Source organism: Myxocyprinus asiaticus, chromosome 18, assembly GCF_019703515.2.
Source record: "Myxocyprinus asiaticus isolate MX2 ecotype Aquarium Trade chromosome 18, UBuf_Myxa_2, whole genome shotgun sequence".
Classification (NCBI taxonomy): domain Eukaryota; kingdom Metazoa; phylum Chordata; class Actinopteri; order Cypriniformes; family Catostomidae; genus Myxocyprinus; species Myxocyprinus asiaticus.
The window spans coordinates 5,408,770-5,423,200 of record NC_059361.1 but is presented as its reverse complement, the minus strand read 5'-3'; the positions used below and the strand labels follow the sequence as shown (position 1 = coordinate 5,423,200).

The 14,431-nt window shown below is 37.7% G+C and overlaps 1 protein-coding gene across 1 annotated transcript in view; it reads left to right on the top strand.

Moving 5' to 3' along the window:
* LOC127456431 (Golgi apparatus protein 1-like) overlaps positions 1-14,431 on the top strand; it is a 63,845-nt gene that overhangs the window by 39,368 nt on the left and 10,046 nt on the right. The window contains exons 9-22 of the mRNA XM_051724921.1: positions 957-1,078; positions 3,481-3,582; positions 5,396-5,549; positions 6,046-6,183; positions 6,349-6,435; positions 7,522-7,584; positions 7,679-7,792; positions 8,001-8,089; positions 8,181-8,298; positions 8,758-8,850; positions 9,075-9,212; positions 11,247-11,370; positions 11,600-11,742; positions 12,246-12,347. Coding sequence (XP_051580881.1) covers positions 957-1,078; positions 3,481-3,582; positions 5,396-5,549; positions 6,046-6,183; positions 6,349-6,435; positions 7,522-7,584; positions 7,679-7,792; positions 8,001-8,089; positions 8,181-8,298; positions 8,758-8,850; positions 9,075-9,212; positions 11,247-11,370; positions 11,600-11,742; positions 12,246-12,347 — 1,587 coding nt within the window. The remainder of the gene's footprint in view (positions 1-956; positions 1,079-3,480; positions 3,583-5,395; positions 5,550-6,045; positions 6,184-6,348; positions 6,436-7,521; positions 7,585-7,678; positions 7,793-8,000; positions 8,090-8,180; positions 8,299-8,757; positions 8,851-9,074; positions 9,213-11,246; positions 11,371-11,599; positions 11,743-12,245; positions 12,348-14,431) is intronic.

The window sequence follows — 14,431 nt, the reverse complement described above, 5'->3', positions numbered from 1 at the left end:
CAGATTTGTAAAGCCAAATTAGCCTTAACGACTGGCTTAGTAATGTGTAGTAAACTTGACATATGATATCTGCATATTGAGCATTAATTACATTCCTTTCTACACAAAATGTTTAATTAATTGTAAATTGTGGCAAAGATAGCCTTAATCTACATTCAATTAATTGTTAATTACTGTCTTATTCATGCTTAACTAGAGCTTTATTATGGACCCTTAAAATAAAGCATTACCAATAAAATAATTAATTGTGATTTCCAGAATTCTCAAGAAATGTATATTCTTAAAGTAAAAACAGTTGTTGAATTAGTAGTTTTCATCTCAAGACCCCCATGGAAGTTTGCTGACCGAGTAGGAAACCTTTTGTTTATCACTTAGTTACTAGAACTTCTCTATATAAATACATTATGTTTTGTCATATTCACTGCTTGAAAAGCAAATACACTTATCTTAATGTCATAGGTGTGAAAGTGCTTTGGTCGTGCTTTTGTAAAGGAACCTATCTTAATTTGTTAATCATATTTTATGATATTATGATTGAATCAGTGTTTTGCACCAAAACATTCATAATATAGTTTTTTTTGTAATTACAATTTTCCACCCTCTCTGACTCTTTAAATTAAGCAGGCATTTTTTTTGTTTTTGTTTTTTTTTGCCATTGTTCCTTTAAGACTGCAATGAAATGCCCACATGTGAAATAAGTAATAGTGTTTACTCTCTGGTTGCAGGTTTGCTGTTTAGTTGTGTAGTTTGCATTGCTCCATTCTTCAAAAACGGTCTCTTTGCAAAATCTCTGAAATTTTCAGAAGTTCAGAATGAGTCATTTTTGCCGGTTAATGCAATAAAACAATGCAATTATTGTTTTTTTTGTTTTTTTTTTTTGTTTTTTGGGACTGGACTAAATGGAAGGAAGCCTTGAGATTTTAAACTTTAGATGTTTGTGTGTGTCTCTCCTGTAGCTCCAGACTCTAATACAATCAGCAGACCCTGGTGCTGATTACCGGATCGATCGAGCTTTGAATGAAGCCTGTGAGTCTGTGATACAGACGGCCTGCAAACAAATCCGCAGCGGAGACCCAATGTGAGTCACGTTAATGTATTGTAGAATTTTCAGAGCCATACTTGGTCCAGTGATAGTATCAGATCTTAATCTACGATTTAATGAAATAAATGCATGCGCTGCGTTCTTCAAAGTGAAGAGCCTGTTGCACATTCTTCAAGCATGTGGAGAGCTCGTGATATTGTGTTTCCAGCAGTTTCAGAGCAGTTCATAATTAGTGCGTACCACATATTTATCACAAGGGATTGCTAATGATCTGCTATTGACAAATGTTTGCTTTAAGGTGTTTATATTGTAATATGTTGTTGATGATTGTAAGAGTACATGTTTTATTTCCCTCATTTGTTTGAATGAGCAGATTTTTTTTGTGTGTGTATATGTGTGTGTGTGTGTATATATATATATATATATATATGCAGTTGAAGTCAGAAGTTTACATACATAGTTTTGGCAAGTCGTTTAGGACATCAACTTTGTGCATCTACTTTTTCCAACAATTGTTTACAGACAGATTGTTTCACTTTTTATTTACTATATCACAATTCCAGTGGGTCAGAAGTTTACATACTCTTAAGTTAACTGTGCCTTTAAGCAGCTTGGAAAATTCCAGAAAATTATGTCAAGCCTTTAGACAAATAGACAATTATCTTCTGATAGGAGGTGTACTGAATTGGAGGTGTACCTGTGGATGTATTTTTAGGCCTACCTTCAAACTCAGTGCCTCTTTGCTTGACATCATGGGAAAATTAAAAGAAATCAGCCAAATAGTTTTTTTGTAAAAAAAAAAAAAAATTTGTGGGCCTCCACAAGACTGATTTATCCTTAGGAGCAATTTCCAAATGCCTGAAGGTACCACAGTCATCTATACAAACAATATTACGCAAGTATAAACACCATGGGACCACACAGCCATCATACCACTCAGGAAGGAGACGCATTATGTCTTCTAGAGATTAATGTAGTTTGGTGTGAAAAGTGCAAATCAATTCCAGAACAACAGCAAAGTACCTTATGAAGATGCTGCATGAAACAGGTAGACAAGTATCTATATCCACAGTAAAATGAGTCCTATATCGACATAAACTGAAAGGCTGTTCGGCAAGGAAGAAGCCACTGCTCCAAAACCGCCATAAAAAAGCCAGACTACAGTTTGCAAATGCACATGGAGACAAAGATCTTTCTTTTTGGAGAATTGTCCTCTGGTCTAATGAAACAAAAATTGAACTGTTTGGCCATAATGACCATCATTATGTTTGGTGGAAAAAAGGTGAGGCTTGCAAGCTGAAGAATACCATCCCAACTGTGAAGCATGTGGGTGGCAGCATCATGTTGTGGGGGTGCTTTGCTGCAGGAGGGACTGGTGCACTTTACAAAATGGATGGAATCATGAGGAAGGAAAATTATGTGGATATATTGAAGCAACATCTCGAGACATCAGCCAGGAAGTTAAAGCTCAGTCGCAAATGGATCTTCCAAATGGACAATGACCCCAAGCATACCTCCAAAGTTGTGGCAAAATGGCTTAAGGACAACAAAGTCAAGGTATTGGAGTGGCCATCACAAAGCCCTGACCTCAATCCAATTTAGAAAATTTGTGGGCAGAACTGAAAAAGCGTGTGTGAGCAAGGAGGCCTACAAACCTGACTCAGTTACACCAGTTCTGTCTGGAGGAATGGGCCAAAATTCCAGCAACTTATTGTGAGAAGCTTGTGGAAGGCTACCCAAAAAGTTTGACCCAAGTTAAACAATTTAAAGGCAATGCCACCAAAAACTAACACAGTGTATGTAAACTTCTGAACCACTGGGAATGTGATGAAAGAAATAAAAGCTGAAATAAATCATTCTCTCTACTATTATTCTGACATTTCACATTCTTAAAATAAAGTAGTGATCCTAACTGACCTAAGTCAGGGAATGATTTCTACGGTTAAATGTCTTTAAATGTCTTGAGTATTTTAAACTTGCAGATACCCTGTTTTGCTGATAAGTTTAAAGGCTGTGTTGAATGTGTTGAAAGTAAAAGAATCTGTTATACATTAGTTATTTTGAGATGTGCGGGTTTGTTGTGGTATGGACATACAGTTTTAATTCTATTTGTTCAGGTCTGAAAAAAGTCTTAAATTTGACTTTACAAAACTCTGCAGCAACCCTGATATACAATGGTACTGAATGATTAATATATTCATGTACCAATAGTATAGACATGTTACTCCAAGATACTTCAGAGAAGCAGTGCTAAAGTCCATAAAAAATGGTATTGCATGGTACAATGTCCATAAAAATTGTTAGTTATTGTTTAGTGATACACTATAGAAAAATCAAACATAGCATAGTTTGAAAAAATATATATTATTCCTGTACTAGTTGCATTTTGTGGACGAAATGTTAAAAACATTTACATGTGTGTGTGTATGTGTGTGTAGGATTCTCTCGTGTCTAATGGAGCACCTGTATACAGAGAAGATGGTCCAGGACTGTGAAAATCGACTGCTGGAGCTCCAGTACTTCATCTCAAGAGACTGGAAGTAATTAACCTAACCTTTCCATTTCCTTTTACCTCACCTGACCTTACCGGCTGATTCATACTAAATAAGACCCCTCAAATGCTTTTAAAGTAGTTTTTTCCTGTGTGTTTTGTAATTTAAGCTAAAATATGTATTTAGTCGCTCAAAGGGCTTCTTTGTATTTAATAGCTCAGCCCTTTTCTGTAGGTAGAATTGTGTGGTCTGTGGCATGACCTTCTACTATCTGTTAACACAATCTCTCATGTGTTCAGTTTTGAGAAAGATTCCCACACACTGTCATTATAATAAAACCATTAACTGGTCTTAACTTCATTCACAGCCCATTAGAGTCAAGTGATTTTTAATTACAGCAGTTTAAAGCAGTAATTTGCTTTGATGGTCCATTGTTATTCACTGGCCTCTCGAACTGTTATTTGAAAATCTTTGTTTGTTCCAAGCTCAGAGCGACTGTCATTTTGTTCCCTGTACAGTGCAACACTCTTGTTCCAGAAACAAAAAAGTACGGCAAAAGAGCTCTGCAGCGTTGGCACACTTCCATGACTCACTGCAAAATGACCCAATCGAATTTAGTTTTTCTCTGCTCTAAAATATCTCATTAACTAGATACTGCTCTTGTGTAGAGTAAAACATGCAAGCCATAATGATGTCCGATTTGTTAGCGTATTTTCTGTGTTTAGCCAGTTTAAGATCGGAGCCCTTTAGAGGACAGGGCAGGAATTGTTTTTCTGAAATGGTTTTGTGTGCCCTCACAATATGTTTTGCATTCCCTCGCAGTAAATGTAACATGGTTTTACTACAGTAACCATATTTTAACCATGATATTCGTTGTGAAACCACAGTGTTTGTATAGTTTTACTATACAAATGCCATAGTTTAACTATGATTTTACTAGTAATATTGTAGTAACCACTGTTGTAGGCTATCCATGTTTTGTTTTAGTTTTTTTACCTGCAGAAACTATATATATAGAAACTATAAAAAAGTAAGTTAACCTTTTAAGCTCTGAGGGTGTTTTTAAAGATTTCCTGTTTCAGTGGCATACCCAAATTAAAGGCTTATAACTCAAAAAAACAAAAAAACAAAAACAAGGAGGGTCAAGTGTTTGGTATCATTGTAAAGAAAACATTTCAAATCATTTTCATGTTATAGATTATGATACATTCGGAGACTCTCAGCCTAAGAAGCTGCTGAAAAATCACACAAAAAATTGAGTCAACAATGAACTTTTTCTTATTTGACATTGTTTATCTCTGGGTGTAAATAAGGTGGCTCCAAAAAACTGCTTTGTTTTGTTCCTAATCATGTCAACTGTATCAGAAAAATACGACAAAGCAATCAAAAGTTATAACATTACAAAATAATTTATCATAGTGTCCAAAATCGTCTCCATGTGTCCAAAAGCCTCTCCAAACATATAAAACAATAATTGTACATAAGAACTAATTACACATGCACACACAACATTGACTAAATGTTTACAAAATATGGAGACATAATTTTATTAATGAGATTTCACAGAGTGAGTGCCTTTTGACTTAGTGAGTCTGTTTCATTTACTTGGTGCCATCTCCTTGTGGTCATATGTAACATTGTGCTTCCTGTGGTTTATCTAATGATCTATGCATCCGATTACCTTGTGTGTGTGGGCTCATTTGAGAGATAATCACTTCCTCTAAGTAATGGAATGTGATATTTGTTTTCCGTTTGTTACTACAAATACCATGGTAAAAAGTTCAGGGAATGTGGATGAGACAAATCTGGCTTTGGACATGACTGTTTTTTTTCTTTCTTTGTCTGTGTTTCTTTCCTCTAGGCTTGATCCTATCTTATATCGGAAATGTCAGAACGATGCATCCAGACTCTGCCACACACCGGGCTGGAATGAGAGCAGTGAGCTGATGCCTCCCAGCGCTGTGTTTTCCTGCTTGTACCGACACGCCTACCGGACAGAAGAGCAGGGCAGAAGGGTGAGGAAACAAATGAACATCCAAACAAAAGATACACAATGACGCATTCTGCAGTGATGGTCTGGTGCAATCATATTTAAAGGAATATTTCAGCCAAAAATGAAAATTCTGTCATCATTCTGATCACAACAAACCATGTTTAAATGCATTCCGATCTAATGTACTGTGACAAACTCTCCATTTCCACAATATACCATCACAAACAATGCAAGAGCTTGTTGGCAGTATAAGTCCAAAAACATGAATTAATTAAAAACCCACAGGAAATAGTACACTATCCTGGCACATTTGGCATACTATTTTAAATTAGTTCATACGATTTAGATTGTAGAAAATTCTCTTTAATCTCGTATGCTATTTAAGGTGGTAGATAGTATGCAAATTTGGATTCAGCCATTGAACTTCTTGGCAATATGAACTTAATTAATGTACTGTATACTGTATAAGGACACTATTGTAAAACCAATGTGATAAAATCCCTGACTTGTCTGCGCAGCTCACACGAGACTGTAAGGTAGAAGTCCAGAGAATTCTTCATCAGAGAGCTCTAGATGTGAAGCTGGACCCAGAGCTACAGAAACGCTGCATGACCGACCTGGGAAAATGGTGTAGTGAGAAGACTGACACTGGACAGGTGAAAATTAAATGAGGTTTGGGATGAAAACCTATAGTCTTGTCATTTTGGAATGAATAGCAATTTATTTTACAGCAGGACGAGTTCCTTGTCTTTTAAAGTGCAGCATCTCTCCATGTTAACAATGAGTGTTTGTTCTGTTTGCTGTACTTCTCTGTTTTTTAGGAGCTGGAGTGTTTGCAGGACCATCTAGAAGATCTGGTGGCAAACTGCAGAGATGTGGTGGGCAACATGACGGAATTGGAATCTGAGGTACGGCATATTCCACACTATAGCATAAACATGTCATATGAATGGACCTAGATATTCGTCTATGATGAATAGAGGTGTGAATCTTCAATGGCCTCACGATTCAATTCGATTACGATTCAAAGGGTAACGATTCGATTATAAAACGATTTTCGATGCATCACGATGCATCTTGTCCTTCAGTTTCTTTCTTTTTTACGTTTCTTCTAAATTTATTTTTTACTCTCTATTTTTTCCCTTTCAGCTTTTATTTAACAGCTGTTTTAAAAAAAATTATACTTGCTCTGGGAGTAGAAGATCGCACAACCCTGTCACAAAAGCTACGATGGATTTCAAACCTTTATCATCAGGTGTGCGCACTGTCCTGACAAGCGAGTGACCGGCAATAAAGCAAAAGCCAGTGAAATGGAGAGTGCAAGAGTAGAGAAAGGCATCGAAGAAAAAAAAAAAGAATTAAATGAAAACATCACCAACATCTCCCGAACCGCTGCCTCGTCATTATTTTATTCTGTGTTTTCACCCGTTGTGTGCAGTCAGTGCAATAATGGGTGCAAGCTCATCTTTCATGTTGTTTGTTGGCTCGTTATCACGAATAAACTCTCCCGCTGCTATGTGCGTGGGTTTGTGAAAGAATTTCGGGATCGTAGTTTCATTCAGGCACAAATGGTCATGTGTTTGATACAGCTGATCTGCAAACAGTCGTGTTTGAGCACTTGACTTTAGTGTTTGTACTTAACTCACGTCTTTGTTTCTACATCTGTCTTTGGCATGTGCCACTGCTCTGCCGTGATTTAAACTGAGCTCAGATTCGATTCTGATTCTTTTGAGCATCGATTCAGAATCATTTGATTGTGAATCGCGATGCATCGCGGAAACGATTTTTTCCCCCACCTCTAGTGTGTGTGTGTGTGTGTGTGTATATATATATATATATATATATTATTATTATTTATTTTTTGATTTTTTGACCAAGCCTGTTTTTTAGATTGTTTTGGGACTTTAGTGATCCAGTCAATTTCTGCTTAAAGCTCATATTTCAGGAAGCATGAGTGTCAAATTATCTTAAATGAATGGCCATTGTGTTTACAGGACATTCAGATTGAAGCCCTGCTGATTCGAGCCTGTGAACCTGTCATCCAGAACCACTGCCACGTTAGTAGTGACCACAGACACCCAGCTCAAATTTATCAAGCCCTTTTTTATCAAATGTAAACAATTCCCACTTTGGTCTCCTCTGTCCTCCTAGGATGTAGCAGAGAATCAGATAGACACAGGGAATCTTTTGGAATGCCTAGTACAGAACAAACATCAACGAGAAATGAATGATAAATGTGCTGTTGGCGTAACTCACTTCCAGCTGGTAAGCCATTAAAAATAAGCACTTCCTGTGTTCGAATAATTGAATTAATACTTCCTTTAAATGGCTTGAAGGACCACAAATAAATGTTTTCTTGGATGTTGTGTGGTCCAGGAAGACATTATCAGCATTGGCACATTTTTAGATTGAATTTTGTATAAATAAATGTATATAATGTATATAAATGTCAAGCATATTTCTCCTCCTACAGGTTCAGATGAAGGACTTCCGTTTCTCCTACAAGTTCAAAATGGCCTGTAAGGAGGACGTACTCAAACTCTGCCCTAACATAAAGAAGAAGTGAGTTTACAAATGCTGAAACTTTATTCTCTCCCTGTTGGTGTCTCTCTTACCCTCTTCATGTGACATGTTGTGCCTTATTTTGTCTTAGGACGGATGTGGTCATCTGTTTGAGCACCACGGTGAGAAACGACACTCTGCAGGACGTGAAAGATCAGCGAGTGTCTTTGAAATGCCGGAAACAGCTGAGAGTGGAAGAGCTGGAGATGGTGACCTTCCCTTTACTCAAGTTAAACCAGAGCTTAAAGGATTATTGCGGGTTATCTCTAACTTAAAGTTCTGACTGCTTCTGTGGCATCCGCCGAAAAGTAGTCCCATCTCAAAAAGACGTTTGAGAACATTAAAGCTCAGATAGCAAACATTTTGTTACTGAAGAATTAATGTAAGAATGAAGATTTGAGCATCACATTTCTGCTAAGCCTCCATCGTAAGTTTATTAACAAACTGAGGAACACGTTGAAATGTTTGTCTGCGGTAATCATCAGCATGCCACAGATGCTGTCCGTAGACATTCAGTTGAAAACAACCTTTAACTTAGCTTCAGTGTGACAGATTGGATGAGGGATGTTTGAAAGAAGGTAAATGTTAAGTCAGATGTGTTTTGTCTTTCATCCAGATAAACACACTTACTGCTTTGTCACACACTCCGCTGTCCTCTTTCGTTACAGTCGGAAGACATTCGATTGGAACCTGAGCTGCATGACGCATGCAAGAAGGATATCAACAAGATTTGTTCCTCTGTTGCCTATGGAAATGCTCAGGTAAAGGCTTTATGGGAATGTTTATCTAAATAAATCTTTTGCAAATCTTTGTTTGGTTTTGCTAGAAAGCTTTAAGCTCCCAGCTGGTGCAGTGATTAACAAGAAAAAATAAAAATGACCAACACCTGGTGTAGAATATATCCCCTTTAACTCTTGTTCGAGAAAGTTTCTTGGCTTTGTAGTGTCAGATGACCATTGTTCTTGTTACCTGTGTTTCTTCTCAGATCATTGAGTGCCTGAAGGAGAACAAGAAGCAGCTGTCTCAGGTGTGTCACCAGAAGATCTTTAAATTGCAGGAAACTGAAATGATTGACCCTGAACTGGACTACCAGCTAATGAGAGTGTGCAAGCAGATGATAAAGGTGAGATGTTTTGGCAGTTCACTTACTTGGGTTCCTCATCTTGATATCCCTTCAGACACATACTGATGTTTCTCTCATCACCTAAAGCTGCCTTGTCTGACAGAACGATCTGATGTTTTTACTCTATCAGATCAATAGCAATAGTTTATTCTCCCTGTTTTAGTTAATTAAGCTCGATAGGATCAACGGAAGGGGATGAACAGAAGGGTTTGATGGATTGGTCCTGAATTGGGAAACAGTCATCAACTTGTCTTTAATGAGTGAAGCCAGAGAGAGTAAACTTAGTGCTTAAGAAAGGATTCCCCACTTTTAAAATGATTAGCCCTGTTTGATGCTGAATGACATCACACATTAGTTTGAATGATAATCAGTGATTTATTTATTTTTTATTTTTATTTTTTTTGCTTGCTTCCTTGCTTCCTTCTTCCTTACTTCCTTCTTTCCTTGCATCCTTTCTCTTCCTTTCTTTCTTCCTTCCCTCCTTGCTTCCTTTCTTCTTTGTTTCCTTTCTTTCTTTCTTTCTTTCTTTCTTTCTTCCTTCCCTCCTTGCTTGCTTTCTTTTTTCTCTTTCTTTCTTGCTTGCTTCCATCCATCCTTTTTTCTCTCCTTTCTTCTTTCCTTTCTTGCTTCCTTTTCTTTTTTTGTTTTCTCTTCTTCCCTGCTTCCTTCCCTCCTTGCTTCCTTTGTTATTTGTTTTCTTTCCTCCTTCCTTCCTTCCTTCCTTCCCTCCTTGCTTCCTTTCTTCTTTGTTTCCTTTCTCCCTTTCTTCCTTTCTTTCTTCCCTCCATGCTTTCTTTCTTTTTTCTCTTTCTTTCTTTCTTGCTTCCATCCATCCTTTTTTCTCTCCTTTCTTCTTTCCTTTCTTCCTTCCTTTTCTTTTTTTTGTTTTCTCTTCTTCCCTCCTTCCTTCCCTCCTTGCTTCCTTTCTTCTTTGTTTCCTTTCTCCCTTTCTTCCTTTCTTTCTTCCCTCCATGCTTGCTTTCTTTTTTCTCTTTCTTTCTTTCTTGCTTCCATCCATCCTTTTTCTCTCCTTCTTTCCTTTCTTCCTTTTCTTTTTTGTTTTGTTTTCTCTTCTTCCTTCCTTCCTTCCCTCCTTGCTTCCATTCTTCTTTGTTTCCTTTCTTTCTTCTTTCCCTCCTTCCTTCCCTCCTTGCTTCCTTTCTTCTTTGTTTCCTTTCTCCCTTTCTTCCTTCCCTCCTTCCTTCCTTCCCTCCTTGCTTCCTTTCTTCTTTGTTTCCTTTCTTTCTTTCTTTCTTTCTTTCTTCCTTTCTTTCTTCCCTCCTTGCTTCCTTTCATCTTTGTTTCCTTTCTCCCTTTCTTTCTTTCTTTCTTCCATTCTTCCTTCTTTCCTTGCTTCCTTTCTTCTTTGTTTCCTTTCTCCCTTTCTTTCTTTCTTTCTTTCTTCCATTCTTCCTTCTTTCCTTGCTTCCTTTCTTCTTTGTTTCCTTTCTTTCTTCCTTCTTTCCCTCCTTCCTTCCCTCCTTGCTTCCTTTCTTCTTTCTTTCCTTTCTCCCTTACTTTCTTTCTTCCATTCTTCCTTCTTTCCTTGCTTCCTTTCTTATTTGTTTCCTTTCTTTCTTGCTACCTTCATCCATCCTTGTTTCTCTCCTTTCTCCCTTTCTTCCCTCCTTGCTTCATTTCTTCTTTTGTTTCCTTTCTTGCTTCCTTCATTCCTTGTTTTGTTCATTTCTTCCTTGCTTCCTCCCTTTCTTCCTTGCTTTCTCTCTTGCTTTATTGTTTGCTTTCTTTCTTGCTTCCTTTGTTCCTTTGTTCCTTGTTTCTTTTCTTGCTTCTTTTCTTCCTTCCTTCTTTGCTTCCTTTCTCCCTGGCTTACCTCCTTGCTTCATTCCTTCTTTGCTGCCTTCCTTGCTTTCTTTTTTCCTTCCTTGTTTCTTTGATTGCTTCCTTTCTTTCATCCTTCCTTCCTTGCATCATTGCTTGCTTTCTTCCTTACCTACTTGCTCCCTTCCTCCTCTTTTCTCTTTCTCTGTCTTTTTCTCTGTCTCTATCTGAAATACTTTATGCTTGTGTTAGCGTTTTTGCACAGAGTCGGATGCTAAGAACATGCTGCAGTGTCTAAAGCAGAATAAGAACAGTGAGCTGATGGATCCCAAGTGTAAGCAGATGATCACAAAAAGACAGATCACTCAGAACACAGGTACAGACCAAACACACCTCCTCTAATGTCTTTAGTACAACTTCCTTTCCACATAATGATTTAGCAAAGTCAGTCAACTTTGTCGTTTAAATCTCTTTGTATGGTTCTCTTACTTGTTAATTTGTCACTTGCGAGTTCTATTTTGAAGCTAGTTTATATCTGGCCTTTTCTTGAAATGTCATTTGAATTGTTATTTCTGTAATGCTGGAATTTTTCTTCATATATTTAGACTACAGACTGAACCCAGTGTTGAGGAAGGCTTGTAAAGCAGACATCCCCAAGTTCTGTCAGAATATTCTCAACAAAGCCAGTGACGCCAATGAACTGGAGGGTCAAGTCATATCCTGCCTTAAACTCAAGTATGCAGACCAGGTATGTGAATATTACCAGCATATTTAGACCTATTACACTGCTCTCTGAAATTCTTGATTCTGATTGGTCAATCACAGCATTCTGCAGTCAAATATTTTTGTATAATTGACCAATGTACCTGGCAAATGATTTCCTTCATAGCTGTGCTAGTTTCATGTCTCTCATATCACTCTGTGGTCTAAATTCAATATTTCATGTCTATTTATTTATTTGGTAATATCCATGTTATAAGTGGAATAGTTTACAGTCAGCTAGTCATTATTGCTAAATAAACCCCTCTGGTTTGTGTCAGGGTCTTGATGACCTTGTCATGGTTTATAAATGACAGTCATTGCATGCATGTATTTATACTTTTTATACATGTGTCCTACAAAAATGAGACAGACTTTAATTAACATGTGTGGGAGTGTTGTGATGTGGAAATGGCCAAAAGAAAATCCAGTGAATTTTTAGTGTGACCGTGAAACCGGTTTAAAACTCATAACGGTTGTCATGGTTTCCAGCGTCTGTCTTCAGACTGTGAGGATCAGATTAGAGTGATTCTTCAGGAGTCTGCGCTCGACTACCGGCTGGATTCACAGCTTCAAGCTCACTGCAGTAATGAGGTGAGTGGAAACGTGGGCTCTTCCAAATTTATCTACATAACCAGCATCCTAAATTAAGTGAAACTTTATCAATGATTGATTTTAAGCGCTCTTCATGGACAGCAACACCTTAAAGGCTAATTTATACTTACTGGGCTCAAGCGTGCCATACAAATAGTGCTCGTCACGTGAGGCCTGCAAGATACTCAACTACCACTCATAGTTGATTCCAATAGAGTCTGACGTTAGCATGTTGTGTTGGTTGAAATAATTTTTCTCTTCAATTTGGAATGCCCAATTCCCAATGCACTCTAAGTCCTCGTGGTGGCATAGTGACTCGCCTCAATCCGGGTGGCGGAGGACGAATCTCAGTTGCCTCCGCCTCTGAGACTGTCAACCTGCGCATCTTATCACATGGCTTGTGGAGCGCTTTACCGTGGAGACATAGCGCGTGTGGAGGCTTCACGCCATCCACGCACAACTCACCACGTGCCCCACCAAGAGCAAACCACATTATAGTGACCACGAGGAGGTTACCCCATGTGACTCTACCCTCCCTAGCAACGGGCCAATTTGGTCGCTTAGGAGACCTGTCTGGAGTCACTCAGCACACCCTGGGATTCGAACTTCCGAACTCCAGGGGTGGTAGTCAGCATCTTTACTCGCTGAGCTACCCAGGCCCCCAAAATAAGGCATTTTTGATTAGACTTGACTATTTCTTATCAGTACTTCTCAGTACTGAACAAAATATACTTTTAATTGACATTTCCTTCCACTCTGTCCACCAACTCGATTGAAAATTTTCAATGAGATTGTCGTAGTGCATTCTGCCTTATCTGCGAATGTTGCGTGTGATGCTGTTGCATTTCGTATTTAATGCCAAAATGAGCATCTTAAATTAAGAAAAGCAAAGATCTTCCCAAAGATTTATACAAGAATTGTTGTGATTGAATATGGCTTGTTTGTAATGGGAGGGGACAGTTACAGTCAGAGGCCCTCCTGTAAGCAGCCTGTCTGAGCATAGCCTTTTATTTATGTTGTCCATGAGCCGCAGGAATTCTGAGAGCGATCAAGCAGAAATGGTGTGAAATGAAGCTCTTGATGGGCCAGTAAAGAAAATGGACTGTGATCTCTTAGCTGTATTGTGCTGGCAGAAGGCCACATACAGAATGAGAGAGACGGATCTTTAAGAAGAAAACAGAAAATGCTTATGTATCTTTGGTCACTTTGGAAAATATCTGTTACTTCCTGTGGCTAAAATTGGAATAAATTTCCAGGAGGTACACGCTCTGCTCAACTGGCACAGAAACTGATAATGTTGAGCAGTGCACGCTATTCAATACGTGTGATGCATGTCCTGGGCTTAAACACGGGAGTGGATTTACTGTACGGACAATGGAGACTTTACCCACAAGCAGTGAGCCAGGTGTGGTAGAGATAAGGGCAAGTTGTATCTCTTCACATCGCCTGAAAACGAACTCACTTTCATCTGAACCAGTGACGAATAAGAAAGACCCAACGTGTCTAAAAAGTCCAGATTAATCACAGAAAACTGCATGATTTAAATAATTAAAAAATGTAAGCGATTCACAGCCCTAAAACATTAATTACAAATGCATTTCACACAAAAAAAATCTTGTTTTCAGTTGCTGAGTTCAGTGTCATTTTATTTATTATCTTTTTCTGGGGCTTAAAATAAAAAAATGTCATGTGGTGAAACCGTCCGGAGACAGTAAAAAAAATAAAAATTATAAAAAAATACAAATCTGAAATTCTTGTAAAAATAAATGTTGGCATGAGCACTGCAGAATAATCTTTTAGTTTAATTTCTTAAAAAAAAAAAAAGCAGTGAAGCAATTTTATTAAAAAAAAAAAAAAAAAAAAGAAAATCATATTTGAAAACCCTTTTTCCACCAATTCAAAGTCAGGTGGTGTAACCAACATGTACATATATATATATATATATATATATAACAATATTTTGACTTTTTTATGAAAGACACATTTTGTTCAGGTCATTTGGTGCAACTTTGAGAAAACTTCTTAATATTCTTGACTCAAAAATGCATGAAAATTGTCAAAAATATTCTTCACCTATAAAAATA